At 35.4% G+C, this 24,043-nt stretch overlaps 1 protein-coding gene across 1 annotated transcript in view; it reads left to right on the top strand.

The window, feature by feature from the left end:
* LOC123547235 (peroxidasin homolog pxn-2-like) overlaps positions 1-24,043 on the top strand; it is a 27,954-nt gene extending 3,911 nt beyond the window's left edge. The window contains exons 2-16 of the mRNA XM_045334173.2: positions 1,426-1,767; positions 7,434-7,557; positions 8,029-8,270; positions 8,876-9,052; positions 10,284-10,335; positions 11,840-11,943; positions 12,885-12,992; positions 13,677-13,781; positions 14,278-14,452; positions 16,844-16,963; positions 18,218-18,403; positions 19,673-19,888; positions 20,375-20,529; positions 22,547-22,652; positions 23,348-24,043. Coding sequence (XP_045190108.2) covers positions 1,428-1,767; positions 7,434-7,557; positions 8,029-8,270; positions 8,876-9,052; positions 10,284-10,335; positions 11,840-11,943; positions 12,885-12,992; positions 13,677-13,781; positions 14,278-14,452; positions 16,844-16,963; positions 18,218-18,403; positions 19,673-19,888; positions 20,375-20,529; positions 22,547-22,652; positions 23,348-23,414 — 2,277 coding nt within the window. The 5' untranslated portion in view covers positions 1,426-1,427 and the 3' untranslated portion in view covers positions 23,415-24,043. The remainder of the gene's footprint in view (positions 1-1,425; positions 1,768-7,433; positions 7,558-8,028; positions 8,271-8,875; positions 9,053-10,283; positions 10,336-11,839; positions 11,944-12,884; positions 12,993-13,676; positions 13,782-14,277; positions 14,453-16,843; positions 16,964-18,217; positions 18,404-19,672; positions 19,889-20,374; positions 20,530-22,546; positions 22,653-23,347) is intronic.

Here is a 24,043-nt window from a genome sequence, read left to right as displayed (position 1 = left end):
CTGCTAGACTATGATATATATATTTTTTACATTTTTATGATTAAATGTAGTGAAACGAGCCAGTCTATATCCTATGTCCATTATCGTATCATAATTTCAACATCATTCCTGTGTGAAAATCTCTAAAACAGACTGGCTTTTGTCTCTATGAATTGAATTCGTCAGAAAAAGGAAAAAATGTAGAAATATATTTATCATCAGTCTAGTGGTTAGTCTACATGATTTGCACAATGGAAATAAACAACTGATACAAACCCCTATCTCTTTTAGAATACCACGAATCATTGTCCTAAAGTGATGTTTTAGATATAAAAGAAATGTTCTTTGTTAATTTATTTATTGTGTTCATTTTATGCTTTTCAATGAAGTATTAGAATATATCAGTGAAACAAATGTCTTACTTTAGAAATAACATAGATATTGTAACGTCATGACATTGGAACGCATTTAATGTACCTGACGTTTACTGGTAAAGTTAGAACTATTCAAAATACACGAAAAAGAAAAAGAAAAATCGTTTAACATTATAGATCTACATGTATTTCACTCGAGAAAACCTTATTTTACTTATTGCATCTGATGTTTATTCGGTGAAAGATATTTCGTTCTAACACTGAAGAAGCAAATTTTCTACAGGGAATATATAATCATGCATGTATATCAAATCAAGTGAAAAGTGAACACGGAACTTTGGGCATGTGAGCGTAATGACATTGCCAAGATTTTGATCATATGAGGCATGCCATGGGAAAGCCAGCATAATGGCTTTGCGACCAGCATGGGTCCAGACCAGCCTGCGCATCCGCGCACTCTGGTAAAGATCCATGCTGTTCGCTAACGGATTCTCTAATTGCAAAAGATTATGAAAGCGAACAGCATGGATCCTGATCAGACTGCGCGGATGCGCAGGCTGGTCTCGATCCATGCTGGTCGCAAAGCCACTATGTTGGTTTTCTCATGGCGCGGCTCATATTATTTTTGTAGCTTGAAACTCATTGCAATTAAATAAGATTCTTTAAAAGTATACGGTGCAAGCAAGCAAAAGCTTAAATTTCTTTTCTTAAGTTAATTTTTCACTATAACAGATCGATTATGGTGAAAACCATCAGCTTATATTAACCTTTCTAGTCCACTGCAAGGAGAAACCAGTAGTTCTACTAGTGTTATTTGAGAAGGTGTGACCATGAGCTATGTTGGCTCGAACCTTTGAATTGAGCGGTCAACGTCTTAAACTTTAAATTGTTCTACTTACGTCTGTACTAGGGGAAGTGAGTGATGTTGCTTTTTTCATTACCGCAGACAACAGTCTAGTTAGCATTCGCAGTCTATTTATAGAGATATGTTGAACCAGAGTAGGACTGAATACTTCCACGTTACGAATGTATATGCTTCTTTGCTATTTAGTTATGATATTATTTTTTCCAGATATGCATTTTCATGAAGCTGCTCTAGTATTTTGCGGTATTTATACCGCAGTTTACTGTTTGCCAAATGCTGGGAGATACAGTAACACTGACGACAAATATTTAGAACTGGTTCGAAAGATTGCGGACCAGGTTTTGGAAGAACAGCTTGAAACGAAGATTGAACCACCTTACGAAGACATAGATAAAAGTTACTTTGCGGATGAAAGGGAGGCCAATGCTCGAGAACACGCAGATGTTAAAAACTCGAATTATCCACCGTCCATCAGTAAAGAGAACGGATACCTACAGCTTGCCAGAGAAGTTGCTGATCAGTACATGGAAGAAAGGGCAAAAGATCAAGGTAGAGTATTAAGTTTTATACACGTGTTTGGTTTCTTTTAAGCATCATCCCCCTCATTTCATCATAAGGACGGAGTCAAATAAATAAGAAGTTTCTTTATTAAATAGTACAACAACATAACTGTATCATGACACTCAATATACAATATTTGTTACATTTACTTTTTGTTTAGAATTGCATATTTATGATTTTTGCATATCAGACCCGAACAAAGTAAGGCTAAATGTATAGGGAACGCTAAAAAAATCTAAAATGTTATATTACGTATGTGATTCCAGGCTGATCTTAAAGGTTCATCTCCAGACAGTTTTGAAATATAATAAAAATACGAATATACTAAAATACATTTAAAACAAATTGATGTTAAAGTCTTTATCATTCCCATTTACAGTGTGCTCATCTGACTTTACGTTTAAAAAGTAATAAAAAGGGCGTAATCATATCAAATAAAGTAGTTCTTTAATTTACAGTCATGTTGCTTAAAAGCTCGAACGCATATATGTCAAGGTTAATTGTTTGCTAACATACTGTTCTTAAAGAGCGTGAAATCATTTCTAGTTATGCAGTATAATTCAACGTCAATTAGTGAGGCGTGACTAATCCGCTATCCTCGGCGTTTACCGCAGTATTGTTATGAGCTAAAAGTGCAGACACGCCTCGATACATAAAGTTGATCCATAGTCTACGTTATTGGAATTTATTTTATAAACTTTGTTTGATGCCGGTGTAATGAAGTATTTCGACCCCCATAGAATAATGACCCCCAGCCCCCGGTCATTATTCTATAGAAAAAGTTACCCCCGGTCATAGTATTATGACCACCAGATCATAGTACTATGACTCCCCCGCGTGAAGTAAACTGAACCTCACGATGAATATTGACTCCCATATAAAAACGACCCCCGTCATTTGGTCAAATTTAGTGATAACTGATGTATCTAAGGCCTAATTGCTGCATTTTATGCCCCCACTCGGGGGAGGGGGGGCATATAGATTTGCCCTTGTCCGTCCGTCCGTCCGTCCGTCCTTCCGTTTGACCATTAGCCCCAGATACCATCACTTGACACAGAAATCAGAGCATTCCGCAACGGGAAAAGGGATTCTATTTCTAGACGCTGTATCTTGGTGTATACATTTTTTTCAGGAAAATAACAATTCACAATACGTTCACACAATAACACGGCCTGTAAACACTGGCTCATCCTCTTTGAGGAGATGAGTTGAAAAAAGAGCCAATGATACTTCCGAGGAGGCGCTAATGACCGGAACTTAATGCAAAATGTAAACAAAGAAGAAGGGTGAGTTGATGGTTTCCTTTCTCAGATAAATTTAAGGCCCTATTTCAAAAAATAGCGAATGTAGTTCCATTCAGAAATGATTATACTTTTTATATATGAAGGCCATTTTGCAAGGTAAATGCATTCCTTGTCGTGAGAACTTTTGAAAGTCGGAAAATAGAGCAAGGCCAAACCAAAAGTAGACATTTTCCCATATATTTCGGCCTAATTTACACAAATTTAAGATTTTATAGTCCCTGCATCAATCTTGCTGAAAAGCATATCTTACTGCTGCATGACTTATGTGGTTTACTAGCGTGTTTATCCCGTACATGTGCATTTAACACCTTGTGGAGGAGCCATCGCCGCAGAGGAGGCGCTAAGAACCGGAGTGGGAGCCAAAGCACTTTGAAATTGAGATTTTTAATGTATCATCAATTCTCACATACCAGAGCTATATCATGATTCCCTTGGATTGTGACAAACATCTAATGGATGATATTGTAACAACATCCTATTCATTTAGAATGTATTACGAGATATTTACACTTCTCTTTTCTTTTGCACTTGTCTAATGATGGGATATCATGGCGTTATACCTTGTATAATTATGATATTTTCTATGTAAGGGATATTTCCTAATGCACAAAGGTTTTCGAGTCCGACGCATTTTGGATTTTTTAATTGTTAGTGTTAACTTGGTGGTAGTCTTGAAATGCAGTTGCAATATGTGCTTCACTAGGTACTTACAAATGCTAAATAAATATATTTGTTTACTTGTAAATTGCTTAATTCGATTACATATATGTGAAAATGCTAACACTCAAAATACTCTCCCAGATGTTCTAACGATAACAATGAAACTGAAAACGTTAGATGTTTATTCCCCGGTCGAACCGCATATAGGTTTTGTCTTATCCTTGTCCGTTTGGCAGTCGTTCTGCAGTCAAAGTCATATTAAGTTATTATTTAGTACTGGGAGTTTGTAAATAGGGTGCCATCTGTTGAGGCAATATTTGATGTCAGACTTTGTTTTTAATTAATGCTACGTAGTCAGAATGTGTACTGACCGTTACCAAGCTTACAGTTACAGAATTATAAATACAATTTTTTAATTTTACTTAAATAACGTTTATAAGGAAACATGTATGTTGTTACTTTTAAACAGACTTATCTGGAACGAACAAAAGTAATAATATCATACAGAATTGGGCATCCTGTCTTTGCGATTCCTTTCAAACATTTAAAATAAAATTGACCATTTAACATTAAACTACCGGGTATGTAGCCGTTGCATTGATACATACACATATATTTTTAGCTCGATTTTTCGAAGAAAATGTAGAGCTATTGCACTCGCACCGCCGTCGGAGTCGGCGTCGCCGTTGGTCTTTTTTTATAAAGTCAAATATCTCTGTTACTATCAAAGCTATTGACTTTAAATTTAAAATAGTTATTTACTATCAAAGTCTACACCAGGAGAAACAATCCCTATAACTGATTTGAATTTTGATGGAGTTATGCCCCTTTTTAACAGAGAATTTTTGGTTAACCCTTTTGGTTAACCCTTTTGATAGCATCAAATATCATTGTTACTATCAAACAGAACAGAACAGAACAGAATTTTATTGAGACTTGTACATCGTACATCGTCTAAACACCAATATTACAATATACATAGTCACGTTCATACAATTTAAAAGAAAGTAACAAACATGTTGTTAACTAGAAAAGAGAAAACAATACCTAGACATATAATATACAATGTATAATCAAATATAATGCAATTAACAAAGGAAGTGAGAATACAATGACATGGGTTCTTTATAATGTATTAATAATAACCAAATTTCTTTTTTTGATTGCCTCTTTGATACATTTACACACATTTATAAACTCATCTTTGTTGGTCGAATTTAGTAGTGAATGGAACTATTGACTTGAAACTTAAAACAGTTATTCACTATCAAAGTCTGCACCAGGAGAAACAATCCCTATAACTCCGATTTGAATTTTGACAGAGTTATGTCCATTTTTAACTTAGAATTTTTAAGTTTTATAAAGTTTTTACTGGCAAAGCTCTAATTCAGAGTCAAGCACTGAGAAAAGTCGAGTGCGCTGTCTTATGGACAGCTGTTGTTATTTTAGGTAGAGTATGTGCAATTGGATAGTATAATACAATATCAAGCATCAAATTACAAACATTAAAACGAAATAGATATTACATTGCGAGAACGAAAACGCTTTACACGAGTGTTAATCAATCAGGAAAAGAACTGGTCAATGGCTCCGACTCTGGACATTTGCGCCTCCTCCAAGGCTTTGGCTCCTCCTCTTAGCCAAAATTGAACATAGAGGGGTAAAACCCGCCGTTAAAACACATAAATAATTCAGATTTAACATACCATTATGGGAAAAATTGGTACAATGTATGTTTACTCTTATTTGTGTAAATTAGGGCGAAATATATGGGTAAATCTCCTCTTTTGGTTCGAACTTGCCCCATTTTCCAACTTTTAAAAGTTCTCACGTCAAGGAATGCATTTACCTTGCAAAATGGCCTGCATATATAAAAAGTATAATCATTTCTGAGTGGAACTACATTGGCTATTTTTTGAAATAGGGCCTTAAATTTATCTGAGAAAGGAAACAATCATCTCACCCTTCTTCTTTGTTTACATTCTGCATAAAGTTCCGGTCATTAGCGCCTCCTCGGAAGTATCATTGGCTCTTTTTTCAATTCATCTCCTCAAAGAGGACGAGCCAGTGTTTACAGGCCGTGAATAAGCCCTGCAAACTTCGGTATGAAGTATTCTTCAGAAGAAAACTGCACAAGAAACTGCTAGCATAGAACTTAGTATTAATAGAAGTTGCAATACTTAGCAGTGGCAGTAAAGTACGGTAGCGGCAACAATAGAAAGTAGTAGTAGTAGTAGTAGTAGTAGTAGTAGTGGCAGTTGCAGTAGCAGCAGCAGCAGCAGCAGAGGAATAAGTGACAGCAACAACAGCAGCAGGAGAAGAAGAGGTAGATGTACAAGACGTTTTAGTGGAAGCAGGTATAGTAGTAGCAGTTGTAGTAGTAGTAGTAGAAGTAATAGTAGTAGTAGTAGAAGAAGAAGAAGTACATGTAGTAATAGCAATAGAAGTAGCGGCACCAGTAGTAGTAGTACAATCAAAATGTTAACTATCGGCAATTGAGGGTATTAGAGTTGTAGATCTAGTAAAATTGTCCGTTATGTTTGGTGGGGATCACTTTTTAATAGATATTATCGTCGAAAGTATTTTTAGGAGCCGGTGTTTTACACGGGAAGAGTAACTTTTTTAAATAGAATAATGTCCGGGAATCGATATTGTATGATAGTTCGAATGTAGTAATTTCGGCAGTGAGTATTTTACATGGAAGGAGTCACTTTTTCAATAGAATAATAACCGGGGTCGTTATTCTATGAGATTCGAAGAGTCATCTTTAGGGAGTCAGTATTTTACTTGGAGGGGTCAGTTTTTCTATAGAATAATGACCGTGTGGTCGTTATTCTATAGAGTTTTCAAAGGGAGTCAGTTTTTTATAAGGAGTCACATTTTCTATAGAATAATGACCGGGGGTCGTTATTCTATGGGGGTCGAAATACTTCATTACACCGGGTCATTTTATTCGGTACAATTGCAAAAGGTTATATCAAAATATGCCATTCCCAACCTTTAATAGACACAGTGTCTGTTTGGTAATCTGCTGTTCTACATTTGGACGCTGTGCCTTTTTTGTTATCATGTCCGAAAGGACATGGTAGGCACATCCAATAATGTTCTGGAATTGGATTGTTTTGATACTGGTCTTCTTTTCAAATTCGTAGGACCCTGAATTTGGGTTTTGTTTTGAGTACATGTGTACAATCATGTACAGTTTTTATAAGCATTTCTATGGTTTATGTTACCATAACATTTGTCAGCGCGACTTTCCACGATCCTGTTAAAGTGTAGAACATGACTGTAGTCTTGTTGTTTGCACTTTTGAATAGTTTACACGCCAAGTGGTGTATTTGCTACGAAATTTAAAAAGGCGGTATGTTCCTTTATTGATTAGTGTTGCCTTCCTTGCCTTCTTTATTCTTAAGGTCGTCAATGTATTTGTTGTATTATGCCCTTTTGTCCACACCCATGCGTACAATATTGTAAGATTTCTCAATAAGGGGTGTATTCTTTCAACTAAATCCTTGTCCAAGTTTTAAGTTAAAGATGTCATTAGCAGTGTCCGCATCGTTATTGACCAGGTGTCAATTTCGTCTACTCTTTACTGGTTACAAACGTTTCATCTTTTTAGCAAATCAAAAACCACATATGCAATAAGGCAATTACGATAAAACAATTACTCTGAGCCTGATTTCTTATCAGAATCGGTTGGTGGTAGAACTACAAGCGATGCCTTACGTGCTTTCAATCGCCAAAGTCTGAGGACACAGTTGATTGCGGAACAAAATGAAAGAAGTGAAGCCGAACTGCAGACTCTACTTCTATTGTAAGTATAAGTAGTTAAATGAAAATTGATAATATTATCCACACCATGAGAAAACCAACATAGTGCATTTGCGACCAGCATGGATCCAGACAAGACTTTCAAAGCATATTGCAATTAGTGTATCCGTTTGCGAACAGCATTGAACCTTCCGCGCAGTCTGGTCTGGATCCATGCTGGTCGCAAGTGCACTATGTTGGTTTTCTCATGGTGCGGCTCATATATTCTTACTTTGTTCAATAACATATTTACGTAACTGTGCCATTTAGCAAATATTTAACTTGAATTGAGATACTGATAACAAAAATGGTACTATATGCAATTGATCTCGTAACCTGATTTAGATCTTTTCTAAATGGCTTCTTGCATTAATACACATTTCAACAGAATAATACATAAATGTAGTTAAGTATCTGCAGTGAATTTATTCAAAAGGTAGAATGATAAAAGAGAATTTTATAATTTTGTTCACAGAGCTTCAGATGGAAATTCAGATAGCCATCAACAGCGGCACATGATTGATTTAACAGCCAAGTCAGCTAAACCTGATCGGTCGTGCAACATAAATGTGAACTGTTCGGACGATGAAAACTTAAATTTAGTTGACGGCAAGGAGTTTCGGACAATCAATGGCACTTGTAACAACAAAAATAACTATACTTGGGGAATGGCGGGGGCTCAGCATCGCAGATTGTTACCAGATGCCTACGGAAATGGTATGAAAACATTGATACTATTTTCTTTCAGAAGAGATCATTATCCCTTTGCCCTTTTTTACACAGAATGTCTTTACAACCACAGACCGATAAGCAGGCATCCACAAATTGACGGCAAAAACTGACAGTACTCTTCCTATATTCATAAGCAAGAGCAACTTAAAATAGGGGATGAATGGGGAAGAAATGGGAGGGATCAAAAAGGGGGAGGGAAGGAAGGAGAAAAAAGTGGTGTGTTGAAAGGTTTTTACATCACCGGCATACGATACAAAATACCAAACGGTACAGACAAAAGGTTTTAACGTCGCACTGACACAATTATATGTCATATAGCGACTTTCCAGCTTTGATGGTGCCCCTCCGTGCATCATTTCATCGGGACCTGGGTAGAACCACCGACCGTCTGCCATTAGTTGACAACAGAGGAAATCACCTCGAAGAAGTCATTAATAGCAGTGGTATGATAGCACTATTGCTTAAATAAATCATTTTCTGATATGCTGGTTTAGCTGAGAATAAATTTGAATATCTAAACATTACTGCCTTCATCACATTAGCTCATGGAAAAATATGAAGGCACGCTAGAACCTCTGTCATACTTACAGGAAGATGGTTAATGCGAACACGAGGAACTAATGGGCAACCTTTACCTTCTGCACGTAAAATCAGCAACACAGTTCATAAAACAACAACACCAAAGATTGATAACAACGATTCTATTTCCCTCGCTTTATTCTACTTTATGCAATTCATTGACCACGATCTGGCAAAAACTCCTGAAGGTAAGAAGGTTGGTTTAAAGTTAAACTGTGGCCACATTTCACAAAAAAATATTAAATCATTGGATATGAAATTTAGATGTAGAAATTCACTATCAAACGTATTTAACGTGGCTAGATATATCAATTAATTTTACATGTAGAGCTTAATTTTATATTTAGAGCTTTATGGCATGTCAAACGTTGCTAAATTATATATATATATGTTATTGTTATTGTATGTTTGTTATTGTTATTCAATATCGTGTCATTCATATTCTAAGTGTTACCATTGTTATTCTATATTTCGTTATTCTTATTGTATGTTCGATATTCTTATTGAAAAAGACGTTATTGTTGTTGTATATTCATTATTGTTTTTGTAAGTGTATGTGGGATTTCCCGCGATATAAATAGCACACTCGATATAAATAGCACAGCGACGCTATACAAATACAATCACATAACATAGAATAAGAATGACACGTTTTGTAAATAGAATCGTCAGATATTGATCAACAATGATGACTTTTACCATAAGAATATCGAACATACAATAAGAATAACGACATATACAATAACAATGGTATACTTAGAATATGAATGACACGACATTGAATAACAATATCAAAGATACAATAAGAATAACGAAATATAGAATAACAATAATGACTTTTAAAATATGAATGACAAGACATTGAATAACAATAACAAACATACAATAATAATAACATACATATATAATTTAGCAACGTTTGACATGCCATAGAGCTTCAGTCTTTGTTTAAAATGGCCGTGTTTTAGTGATAGTATAAATTCATGCGACAGTTATACATTCAAAAAGTGTGTGTATTATTTCAACCTATCACACAATACTGTTAACACATACAAACATGTTTTTTGGTGCTTACATAAATACTTTGAAGTAATTGTTCATTTTTTTCAAATATGAAATATTGGCATAACATAGCTCTAACTTTGTAATATTTAACAAGAGGTCACCGTGTCTAACATTTATGTGGAAGATAACGGAATTGACAGACGGATCAAATCTGAAATAAGTTTAAGGTAACCTATTCAAAAATCTTGTTTATTTATTGTTTCAGAGCGGCTTAATATGTTCGATAAAATGCAGTGATGTAGTAATAAATGTTGCTGTAGTGTTGGTGGTTTCGACTATACAGTTTTCTGTATTATGTATATATCTAAAATGTACTGTCGGGATTTCCATCAAAAGTTTATTCTATGATTCCAGGTGAAATTTCACGCAATAGGAATTGTTGCAAGGAAAACCCAGAAAAACCTAGGTAAGATTTATGGCATAAATAAAACATATCTCTGGCTATTCTTAATGGTTCCTTTGGACTACTTTAAAGTGGTTAAACAGAATTTGGTCAACAAATGAATCTGCTAGAAACTTAACCAACTGATCATTTACACTTATTTGTGTTCACTGAGTTCTTAATACAGGTCAGATTTTCACTGGAAGTACTTTTAAAAAATAATTTGCTTATCCTGGTTGCCCAACCAAGATAGCATTATTTTAGCATAAGTATAAATTTAATAAACACATTTTGCCTAAGGAATAACATGAATATAAGCCCTATTGTATTAAAGTTGTTAAAGATTTGTATTGAAAAGTATATTTTTCGCCAAAATACATTGGAAATACATGTTTATAAAATTATTATTACCTCCTTTTCTCTATTTCGGTAGCGCAACTAAGACAGATTGAAAGTAGATTAATTTCGAAGCTTCACACTATTTTAAAACTTGCCTTTTGTTGCATGTGGTTGAAATATCCCACTTTTTATCAAATACAAATATAAAACTAAAAGTTATATCGAAATCGACAGAAATAGTCCACTTTTTAAAACATTTGTAGTAAAGGAAGGTAATTACAAAATTTCGTAAAAAGTAATAAAATATACATTTCCAGTAGGGATCTAACTCTGTGTAATGAGTCATTTTGTTCATTAAATATATCTGTAACAGAATATATGAAAACTGAAAAATGTCGTAAAATGCTGCTCAAATGTGAGTGACCACCTGTAAAAGTATTTTTCAGTTTTCTTATCCTGCAATATAAAATTGCTGTGATTATCAGCGGTTTTGTACATCAAGAAATGACACTATGCCCCGACAAAATATGAGCCGCGCCATGAGAAAACCAACATAGTGGCTTTGCGACCAGCATGGATCCAGACCAGCCTGCGCATCCGCGCAGTCTGGTCAGGATCCATGTTGTTCGCTAACAGTTTCTCTGATTGCAATAGGCTTTGAAAGCGAACAGCATGGATCCTGACCAGACTGCTATGTTGGTTTTCTCATGGCACGGCTCATATATATAATACTATGAGTAGAATGCTTTAATTTGCATTAGTCAGTGATAGAGATACATGGGACCATGTTACAGCCTCCTCTCCATTGCAGAATTATACGGAAACTTTATCTAGATTTTGATTGGATGTTTCTCAAGGTTGATTGCCAGCAAGCTGGCAGTGGTCTATTGATTCGAAACACAATTCTTACTATCCATCTTTTCCTTATTTTTCTGAAAATGTTTTAATGACTTGCATCGTTTAAGGAACAGTCGTCATCTTCAACACTCAAACATTGAATGTTTCAGCGTTTTTAACATATCTGAAAGAAAACAAAACAAAACAAAAAATGGTGCGCATGGAGTCTGAAAAGATAAATGTTATTCGTAAGAACTATAAAAATAGTCACGCATTTGCAGTACAATTATTTCACAAGGGCAATACTGTTTCATTCACCGCGTTATTCACGCATGCATTTGTCATATTTTAGAGCGTTCTGTATGCCGATAATAGTTGATGAAGCCGACAACCATTTCGAGAAAGGTTATTGTATGGACAGCAGGCGAAGCTTTACTTTATTTCGTTGTAATGATAGTGAGTATATTTGAATATAATTTGAGCCGCGCCATGAAAAACCAACATAGTAGCTTTGCGACTAGCATGGATCCAGATCAGCCTACGCATCCGCGCAGTCTGGTCAGGATCCATGCTGTTCGCTAACAGTTTCTCTTATTGCAATAGGCCTTGAAAGCGAACAGCATGCATCCTGACCAAACTGCGCGGATGCGCATGCTGGTCTGGATCCATGCCGGTCGCAAAGTCACTATGTTGGTTTTCTCATGGCACGGCTCATTTATATTAGGAATGCGCCACAAATTTCAAAACAAAAGTTTGTAACAAGGAGGTTTTTTAAGTTTAAATAATTTCAAACACTTTTCCACCTTTTCGTTAATGTCTTCATTTAAATTAACGCAACAAGGGTAATCATTACCTGATGTTTTGTTTTTTTTTTTGTCAATTTACGTATATTGAAAGTTAACTGTAGAATATATAAAAATTATGTGTTTTACAATATTCTAACTACATACGTGTGATTATGAACATGTGATTGTTCCGCTATTCCGAAACTGCACTTGAATGCGGAGAAATATGAGTTAAAGGTAATCAAAATATATATCAATATAGTGTTAGATTATATAATTATGTGTGTATATACAAGTACCTAGAATAATTCAATCATATCAAAATGTATACGAAGTCTGTGAATGTGACAAAAATGTCAAATACTTTGTGATATCAAATTGTTGCACGCGACGTCGTGCCGATAAATTTGTAACCATAAGATTTTATATATATATAAATTATTCAGTGTAAGATAAAAAGAAATCTTTCAGTCGTGAACCTAAGATCTTACATTTTCACTTATAGCTGCGCCGGTCGCGAAAATGTTGCGTCTGGTGTTCACGCGGTGAAATATATGTCGGTCCTATACGGAAGCAGACGAATTACCTCTTCCGGTTGTTCGCATTTTTCAGATACGAAATTCCAGAATCAGATCAATGACGTCACAGCTTATATGGATGCCAGTATGGTATACGGGTCCAGCGGAAAAGAAGAGAAAACTCTAAGATCTTTCATTGGAGGTATCCAATTTGTAACAGTAATTCAGCCATTTTCTATGACAATATTTTTCTAATACGGTGCTCTAGATCTGTGTAAAATGGATGAAAAAAAAATTAACACATCCTACTGTTCCACACTTGCCATTTTGTTGTTGTCTTAATCGTCATGAAAAGGTGAAAAATATATTTGATATCTTGTTCATTGCAAAAATATCTGATACACTGCACTAGCACTCTCATTTTACAATAATTCACTGAAAACATGTAATAAAACTACATCCTTTAATAACATAAAATAAGCTCATTCTGGTAAAAAGGTAGTTTACGTTATGAAAGAAGCGGCGCTTAATCCATGCAGGTTTTAAAATAGAGAGGTGTTTTAATAAAAGCTTATCACTGTATGGTTAATGGTTGACACATGACCAAATTAGGAACATTTTAATCCTATACAAAGGAAGGGCTCTGACCGGAAGGTCTCTCTGATTTCCACTGTACGATTTGGGGAAAGTCATACTTTTATTCATTAAAACAAATTACAGGTCTTTATACGTTAAATTTTGGACATATCTAAATTAAATGTTTGTGTTATACTTAATCAATAAAGTAAATTATATTATACAACCCTTCATTATTTCTTACTTAAAACTAACTTGTAACAGTCACTATCATGAGTATAACAGAAATCTGTTTTTATAACATTTTCAGGGCATATGAAAGAGAGTACCAGGCAGTTTATGCCGAACTCTACACATGCTTCTGAACTACCCTGCATTTTGAAAGGAGAAGGCCCTCAGTTTTGTTACGAAGCTGGTAAAGAAAACGAAAATATAACCATTATATATGTATTTATTCCGAAAATTAACTTAGAAATATAACCATATAGTAAGTGCTGCATTTTTGGTGATTCTCCACAAGGGCCTCTGTGGCAGAGTGGTTAAGATCGCTGACTTTGATCCACTTGCCCGTCACCGACGTGGGTTCGAAACCTTAGGGTGTAGAATTCTTCTTGTGAATAAGTCATCTAGCTGGCTTAAGAAATATTCCGTGGTTCTACGCATGTACCCGCTCATGCCGGGAGGACCACCTCGGTCTTTTTCCACCATCAAAATCTGAAAAAGTCACCATATGACTTCAGCTGTGCCTGTGTGGCTCTTGTTATAACATTGTTATATACATTCTACCAAGACATGACGTGTGTACATATTCCAATCAGAACGTTTTGAACCAAATGGATATCCCTAGCCTTTTTATATCTTTTGCATAAAACTGAAAATATAGTTTATCTTTCTTGAAAACGTTTGTTTAGGTGACACACGAGCTAATGTACACCCTGGCCTCACAACATACCATACGCTCTTTGTGCGTGAACACAACCGGATCGCTAAATTGCTTGCTGACGTAAACAATAAATGGAGTGACGAAAGACTCTATCAGGAAACAAGAAAGATAATTGGAGCACAGATACAGCATATTGTTTACACGTAGGTTGTCGTTCTTTTAATAAAGTGTACCCCTATTAGCCGTTTTTAAGTTCATTAGTCGATCGTATAGTGGATTTTATTTAGTACATAAAAACATAAGGTACATAGTTCTTTAAATGTGATTTATTCAATCCAAAGCCCAAAATTAACTGAACTAATTGTACTGAATTAATTAATACATAAAATCTCTCTCTCTCTCTCTCTCTCCCTCTCTCTCTCCCCCTCTCTCTCTAGATGCACATTTAAAATGAATATTCTATCTTTCATAAATTAATTTGCCCATAGTTCAGAAATAGTCCTTCAGAAAATAAAATAATCTTATTAATGATAATTTAGAATCGTTAATGCCAAAAGCGAGAGACACCCATGATCGTACAGCTCTGTCCGGAAACTAAGGCGCTCTGCAGCTAAAATGCTGCCAAGCTAAGGTGCTCCCCTCTCTTGCCTACAGTCTGTCACAGAAACCAGGGTTATATAGCAAAATCGTAAGGAATGAAGTGTCAACTTCTGACAAAAGTTCTCATGCCAATTTACTGGTGCTAGTATATAATATATTCTAATAAGGTATATGTAAGGAAACCTATTCAGTAATATCTTATAATAACGATAGATATCCGCACGGCGAATAGATACCAATGTGGCATTTTCCATACTTCACCTAAAGTTGCTGACCCCTTAGATGTTAGTCTCGCCTTTACTAGTCGAACTATTTTAAAGAAAACGAATATGATTTCATGTTTAGAAAATAGATTAAATCAGTGAAAACTATTCAAAATATTTACCATAACGATACAGTCATAGTATTATAAAGGGCTGAGATTTCATAGTGGTACGCGAATGTGTTACGTTTTCAGATGATTTTTAACTTGATTATTGCCCTTTGATTATTCAACATTTGTAAGCTAGAGCACCATTTCTTGTCCCGGATGTTCTCCAGCAACCACTAGCTTAAATGCAGCTAATTCGAATTAGTCATTCTTGCATAAAAACTACTAAAAAACTAATTATTCTTGAAATTGTGATCGAGTCCACCAAATTGTGAAATGATATGAACAATTATTGGTAATTTTATGTTTGTAATTATGAGAGATGAAAAACTTTAAAAATCTTCTTGTCCAAAACCAAAGGGCCTAGGGCTTTGATATCTGGTGTGTAGCATCATCTAGTGGTCCTCTACCAAAATTGTTCAAATTATCTCTTAGGGTTAAAATATGGCCCCGCCCCGGGGGTCACATGGTTTATATAGAACTTTGAAAATCTTCTTCTACAAAACGACATGGCCTAGGGCTTTGATATTTGGTATGTAGCGTCAGCTAGTGGTCCTCTACCAAAATTGTTCAAATTATCACCCTACGCTCAAATATTGCCCTGCCCCGGGGGGTCACATGGTTTATATAGACTTATATAGGGAAAACTTTGAAAATCTTCTTGTACAAAACCGCATGGCACATGGCTTTGATATTTGGCATGTAGCATCATCTAGTGGTCCTCTACCAAGATTGTTCAAATTATCCCCCTAGTTGGCCCCGCCCCGGGGGCCCTAAGTTTTACATAGACTTATATGGAAAAAAGTTTAAAAATCTTCTTGTCTGAAACCACAACACTTACCCCTTTGATATTTGGTTTGTAGCATTGTCTTATGGTCCTCAACCAAAATTGTTCAAATTGTACCCCTTGGGTGAAAAGAGGCCCTGCCCTGGGGGTCCCATGTTTTATATAGACTTATATAGGAAAAATCTTTAAAAATTTTCTTGTCTGAAACCATACGACTTAGGCTTTTGATATTTGGTGTGGTGCATTGTCTAGTAGTCCTCTACCAAAATTATTCAAATTATGCCCCTGGGGTTAAAAGAGGCCCCGCCCTGGGGCCACTTAGTAATTATGTGAGTTATATAGGAAAAATACTTTAAAAAATCATCTGACCCTATTTCCAAGACTGTTTAATTATAATTACCTGATGACCCCAAGTAATATGATGTCACTTGACTGTGACCTTGACCTACTGACCTACTTTCTTGTTTTTTAAGATACAGCCTTGAAATTTTGAAGACATACACAGTTTTGCACACAAATTGTAAAACTGAATTTCATTGACCATGAATGTGACCTACTGACTTTCTTAATATTTTATCATCATTTTGACATTTCAAACATGTAGCTCATATTACTCAGGTGAGCGATCCAGGGTCATCATGACCCTCTTGTTCTAAATACTTTTTAACAAATAAATTCAAACGCTGCTTGGTTCTGGAGAAAAACAACAAACAACAAAGGGTCGGGGTTGCACAAAAAGAAGGAGTGGGTGATAACATAACAATTAATTTTATATGGCCTTTTATCGCAATTATATAAGTGCACTACTTTCATTATAAATACTGCTTTGCTCCTCAGAGAGATGCTGCCAGTCCTCATACGAGAAGCTGAACTGGAAAAGTTTGAAGTTAAGAAAGAATACAACTATTGTAAATCCTGCGATGCATCAATGACACAGGCGTTTTCCATGGCGTATAGGTATATAATCTTATGCTTTGACACGTATTCGTTGTTACAACTTCTACCATATTATATTTATAATGCTGTGCGTCATCAATGTAAACATTAGCGTTTAAGTGTGCTGGTATCATTTAACGGAAGGTTTTACCATTTTAGTAGTTACTTTAAAGTATTTTGATGCGACTGTTACTGCACATTTGGACCCTGTTGGGGCCTATCGGAACCCCTTAGGTTATATTATACTGTGGAATGCTGAATAAATGCTTGTTTGTGTTTTTCTTTCCCAGTGCGCCGCTATGACGTTTTACCTTACGACATAATAATTGCGACGTGCAAACAGTGCATGTGTTGCATAATTATTATCCGCGTCAGTGGGCCAATTCGTTTTGTATTTGCGGCGTACGCCGTTTCGCCACTGGCAACCGGCTAAACATTCGTTTCGCTTCCCGGCACTGCCCGGGTCAATCCGGCGTTCGCCGATATGCACCGGTCTTGCGAGATAGGTAAAACGGCAGAACATATATTTTCGCGATATATAATAGGACACACATTTGGAAATTTGTCGTCGACACCAGTAAAGGAAGAAACATAGCACAAAAAAAACAATCGCTATCTTACTTGAAACAGTCATGAAAAATCAGAAATGTGTTACTTTTTACTTGCAGCACACGTGGTCGGCGTACGCCGGATTGGGTTTCTTGTCCAAGGCGCCGCTATAACGTTTTGACGCTCGGACTTACAAAACATTATTGTGTTGCATAATAATACAAAGTTTCAGTCTTCTTTGCTTTTTAGGAAAATAAATTGGGTCGTGTTACAATCCAAAATAAAAGGCGTTCCTGTATAGTTTCGTTTTTAAAAATTATTTTGAATAAGCTTACAGAATATCATTCCTACCATTTTTACGTTAACACCATTATGTAAAATGTTTTAATTTGTAAGATATATTTATCTTTGAAGGCATCTGTCCTCTCTTGCAGCAGATTTGTCGAAAATATTTTAATGCCTTCAATATTTCGTAACTCTGTATAATTATAAATGTGTAGCGGTTCATTGAGTTTTTGGCAGCATTTTCTTGTACAAACACTCAGAAATACACACAAAAACGTCAGTCACGTTATAGATATGAGTTAGTAAACATAAGATATTTAGCTGTAAAGTAAATCATAAAAGAATAATACCAATTTATGATATTTGATAACAAATATCTGTTTCTTCGTTCGATCAGGAGTATTTCCCTAAACAGCCAGTATCTTTTATTTTGACGCACAGGTATCACCATTTAATGCCACACGAACTGCATCTCGGTAAAATAAAGGGTGGGAAAGGTGAAAACGACGGGCATGTCAAACAAGAACTGGCGTTTCAAAGACCTTCTTCTCTGCATAACAATAGTTACAATGGCATAAACGAAGTCGCCATTGGCATGGTCGTGAGCAGTTGCCCTTATGTCAATAGGTAGGTAGATGAAAATACATTCAACGTGTATGTGTTTTAATATATCGCCCCTAAGATATTGTTATATATATATATAAATATATGTTGTTATGCTCATGCAGGTCAGTCGCTCGGTCGGTCTGTTCGTGTGTCTGTTTATTTGTCTGTCTGTCTGTCTGTAGGTTGGTCGGTCGGTTTGTATAAAGACAATTTCGTTTCCGATGAATAACAAGAGTAAGCTCAAGTATTCAGTTGTCAAACTTCATAGGATAATTGTCTGTTACCAGCTGATAACTTATGTTATTGTAGGGGTCAGTAAGTTGAAAGTCGACGTCACAGTGACCTACAGAATTAAAACGGATTCAATTAGATAACTAGGGAACGATACGACAGCAATTTTAAAACTTCAAAGATTGATTGAAAGTAACAATTTCACGACCCCTAATGTTTTAAAGACTGGTATTCGAAAGGAAATTGCCACAATAACAGCTCTTTGATCAGATATTTTCGAATGCTTGAATATAATATAAACTTTATATGTTATTATGTAGATGATCCAAATTGTTTTTGGGCCAGGAGGTAAAAGTTAAAATAATATTGGCACTAAATTTCCTGATAAAAATTTGAGAATTGTTTCGGTCTCTAAAGGATGATTGTCAATGGTCAGTAGGTGACCCAACTGCTTGGAATTAGTAGGTTAAATGTCTAGGTCACAGTGACCTTGAAACTGAAAAAATGTCTTTTCAAAAGATTGTTTATGCTTAGGCCAACGGGCATTCAATCTTTTAGCATGATTGTCTATTATCAATAGATGATCCCCATCCTTTTGCAAGTCATGAGGTCACAAGTCAATCTGAAAGTGACCTTAAGACTTCAAATAATATACAGTTTACATATATAGTTGGAGAACATGCTGACTGACAACAAGCCTAATAGCATGCAAGTTTGTGGATTGTCAGTAAAGTCAGTTACCCCAACAGACTACCATGTGGCTTATCTATTTAACAAACGTCTCTTATTTCAATTCCTTTACAGAAAGAAATCATATTAGTATATAATAGAATACAAATATAAAATAAAAATGAGCTGAGCTTCAATTCATTACATCATTAGATATGGCATGCCTCGATTGCTTCGAAATCCGTGTTATTTGAAATGAGTAAAAAGTAGAGTAACTGTAAAGCCATTTCTTTCAAATTAGGAGCAAAACTAATTAATCATAGAAAGAAAATCAAAGAAAAGAGAAACACGTTTACATGTCCTATAAAAGTATTTGTCTTCAAATTATAGTTTGATGAACAGTGCTACACGCGATCTGCTATTCTTGGATGAACGTAACAACTCGGTAGATCTTGTGGCACTGAACATAATGCGCGGAAGAGAGTGGGGAATGCAACCTTACACTAAATATCGTGCATTATGTGGTCTGGGTAATGCTACATCGTGGGACGACCTGAAAAATACAACCGATCTTGACGAAATCAATAAGATGAAATCTGTTTATGCGTAAGTGCAGTCAATCTTTTTATTATTATTTTGGAAGATGGACAAGCTCATTGTAGAATAATTAGCAGGGTAAGGGTTAAACGTCATAAAGCCAATGAATATTGTTAGGCAGAGTAACTTTAATTTCAATCAGACATCTAAAAGCATATACCCTAAAACAGTTGAAATGACATTCTATTCCTGTCACTTTTCGGGGGTGTTTTAAGGAAATTTAATGACGACGAGGGATAATGTATTCATTTATTAGTGTTTTCGCGTTTTATGCTAGAACAGCGTTAGCGCATGTTCATTTCGTGTTATAATAACTTCAGAATCCCTCGGGATACGTTGGTACCTTCGCCCTACGGGCTCGGGCACCAACCAATCCCTCAGAATTCTGCAGACATTATAACACATGCGTTATCCCTACATTGAAATTTTCTGTATGACATTGTTTTCGTGTTATATTATCAACATTATCAATTATTGTTTATTGATTTTATGTAGGAGTGTAGAGGATGTAGACCTATGGGTTGGTGTTGTTACAGAAAAAAAACTGGTTGGATCTATCTCTGGTGCAACCCAGTCTTGCCTATTGGCCAAACACTTTGCAAATGTCAAACACGCAGATAGGTTTTGGTATGAAAACAGTTTTAGCCAAAGTAAGTGGTACTGTTAATTCTTTCACACTAATAAAAAAAACAAAGATGAATATCTTAACAGTGAAAGCCACGCAGCTTCTCAAAACCGCAACTGGCTGCATGTAAACATGCTTACGACCCAGTACACACAGCCTTTTCTCGTAATATTTTTGAGATTAATTTTCTCATTTTTCGGTATCAAGAAACAATGCTGAAGTTTACTCGAACGAAACAACAGAGTCTTACAACACTTCACCCAAGTTTTCTCCCTGTGGCGCAAAGGGGTGTGACGGGTGTTGCACGTTCTATCATCTCATGAACAGACGCAATCAAAGCGAGTCTGCTATTATGTTGCTTGGTTGCGTTCTTTGCTTCAAAAAGATCTTTTTACAGATTATATTTCTCACCCATGTCTTTCTTCTTTCTTCAAAACGCTTTTAAAATTGCTGTTTCACTGATTTAAATCAAACTTTATGGCGGCTGCATTCTTTGAATTTACTTTTATATGTTTGGTACCGGAAATGACGTGAAATTCAACAACTGATGAAATATATGACGTCAGACTCTTTGACATGTTATAATTACAAGAAATTATTGTTAATAATTTTAAATTTCTTAAAATATCTTTTAATAAACAAATGTATATAATATTTGAAGAATGAGCATAGACTTTCATACTATGTTCTTTGTTCCATTGCAAAGATAATTGATACCAAATTGAATAAAAAAATTGCCATTTGCTTACATTTCTGTAAAAAAAAACAATTTTGCGTCAAAATCAACATACTACTATAACACTGACTTCAGAGGAGAAATCTGTTTCACACAACTTTGAAACGCTGGCCTTCCTGCAAGCAGTCCAAAAATATTGCAGGATACAGAAATTATGTCTCGTGTGTTTACCTTTTTATGAGTATTTTGTACTAAAACGCCCCAACAGATTCAGGGATGGGAGCGCTTAAATTTCAAGAATACGATTTTACGTTGTTATGTGCAATTATAGCTAAAGACATAAGTTTCGCTCGCTTCGTTCGCACATCATTAATTATTAATTAATATCAGAGGACACGATATTTGTATTCCGCAGCAACCACTTGATGGAATTCAGCAAAACTTCATAGGAAGCATCACTCCAAAGAGGAGATGCGCATAATTATCTTCATGCTCTGGCCAGATGTTTTTGCACTGAGTTATTTCCCTTTGATTATTCAACATCGGCTATAATTATAGCGTCATACTTGTTCGGAGTATTCCTCAGAAACTTCTGGCTGATATTCGACGAAACTTCACTCCCATGAAGCGAGGCACATATTTTGTGTGTGCATGTTCTCAACAACTATTTGCGGAGTTTTTTTATGAAGCTTTACCACTGAGATTAGATATGTGACCAACTGAAGAATTCCGCTCTTGAGGCTTTAAAATACAATAGTGATATTTTGCGAATCGTCAATTGGTTTTATATTTAGAGAAGGGGCATGTAACATAGCAAAACAGTCATGTTTAATGTCTCCTAAAGATAAAACTTCGATAAATGCATTGCTCTGTAATATGTGTTAGTAATTAAGATACACTGTTTCGAAGTAGATCTACACGAAATAAAACTTTACACTAGTAGACTTTGTGGCTATATATATCCATAACGAAGTGTTGGAGCCCTAGTATTGTGTAAATACGTCAGTTATACTATAAAAGTTGTAGGACGTTTGGTAAAGTTATACTAGAATATGAATTTTCCTTTGCAAAAATTTTGGAATTTTTTTCAATGATATAACTACACATATTTACGGAAATAGAGTTGCCTTGTTGTTATTATGATGTAAACTCTTATATGTATTCTTACACTTATGTGTTAGATCTACCTGTAATACCGTGTTAGGTACACCGTTTTGTCGTTTCTGCGATGTTTACTTTCCATGAAAATATTAAAGTAGGATATGATACACCAAAAAAGGGTGACAGTCAAGCCACCACACGCTTTGGTGTAAAGTTTCCTAAGTTGTTTTTACATTATGGTTGTATTTTTCATTTTTCTTTGAAGCCCAACTCAACCAAATAAAGAAGACTACTCTGGCGAGAGTTTTATGTCGCAACCTGCCGGATGTTGGTGTTATGAGAAAACAAGTCTTCCGCACGAACTCACCATGGTATAATATGAATATTTCTCGTAAATTATGTTTTTACCAGATTTTGTCTATGATTGAAACAAAATTATGTTCCATTGTTCTGAGTCTAGTCCTCATTCAGGACCAGATTCTCTCCAAAAGACTCTCCACTCTTTCCCTGCTAAATCTCTATAATGCACTTGTCCATCTGTCAATTTGGACAGTATAGTTAACTGTTGAAAGGCATGCATACCAAAAAGATACTGACTGAACGGCATGATCAGACTACAGTGATGTGCAGGCTGATCATGATCTGCACTGGTCGCAAAGGCAGAAAGAATCAATCGTGGCCAGCATGGTAAGGGTTAAGAATAGTTAATTGTGCGTTTTATGCTCCCAGAGAATCTTCTGATTGACTGAGATCGTCAGACAGACATCCGGCAGGAATTTTGCTCCTTAAATGGTAACTATAAATATGCCTAATACTGTAAAATCCGATATTTTATCGAGGGACTTATTACTTTTGCAATGTTTGCTCACTGTGAGTATTCATGAAATTAAATTATCACAGATTCTTTGTTAATTTCATGAGATTTCGACGTATATCGCGAATATTCTACCTCGTGAAAATATGTAATTTTTTGTTAATTACAGAAGTACAATTTTAATACTTTACAGTGCATACAAATATGTTTATCAAGGGAGACGGCAAAACAAACTTGAATTTTCTGTTGCAGGATACCTTGCTCCGATATCATTAGTGATAGTGGAGGCGACATGGACTTTGAAAGCTGGCATAATTAAGGATGTTAACCCATAATCTGGGATGTCATTGGTAGTTTAAGAGTACAATTGAAACAAAAAAGAAACGTATAGAACGGTGGTCAAAACATAATAATTTTCTAGCAGCCAACATTTAAGTCTGGAAAGTTGGTAAACGACTGCTATAATTCAGTTGATTTGGTATTATGATGTGTAATTTAACAGGTGTACTTAACTAGGATATCTAAATGACAACCCGTTAGAATTGTCTACTAATAAAATTGAGCAATTCTGCGTCTTAAATTTAGTATATATTGTGGCATTTTGTACATAGTTTGTTATCGTAACAAAACGTTTTCCATATGTTTATGTTGAATGTATGAACCTACATATATTCCTGAAAAATTTAACACAATGTTTGCATTTGCTTTCTCTGATTATATGCTGCATGAAAATAAATAGCATGGCAAAAATGTATGTAAGCGTTGAGGTAACTTGATTTATCATGGACTTCATTTGGAAAGTACGTTAAAGACGGCGTATTTATGTAGCAAATGTGTTGTATTAATTTTTCAGTTTTTATTTTATTTTATTCTTTTCATGCTTACCTGCTTGTCAGTCTATTTTGCCTTGCTTATACCGTCTGTGTTAATAAATTTCTTTGCATATTA

This window comes from Mercenaria mercenaria, chromosome 9, assembly GCF_021730395.1.
Source record: "Mercenaria mercenaria strain notata chromosome 9, MADL_Memer_1, whole genome shotgun sequence".
Lineage (NCBI taxonomy): Eukaryota > Metazoa > Mollusca > Bivalvia > Venerida > Veneridae > Mercenaria > Mercenaria mercenaria.
This window is presented reverse-complemented; position numbering and strand designations above follow the sequence as displayed.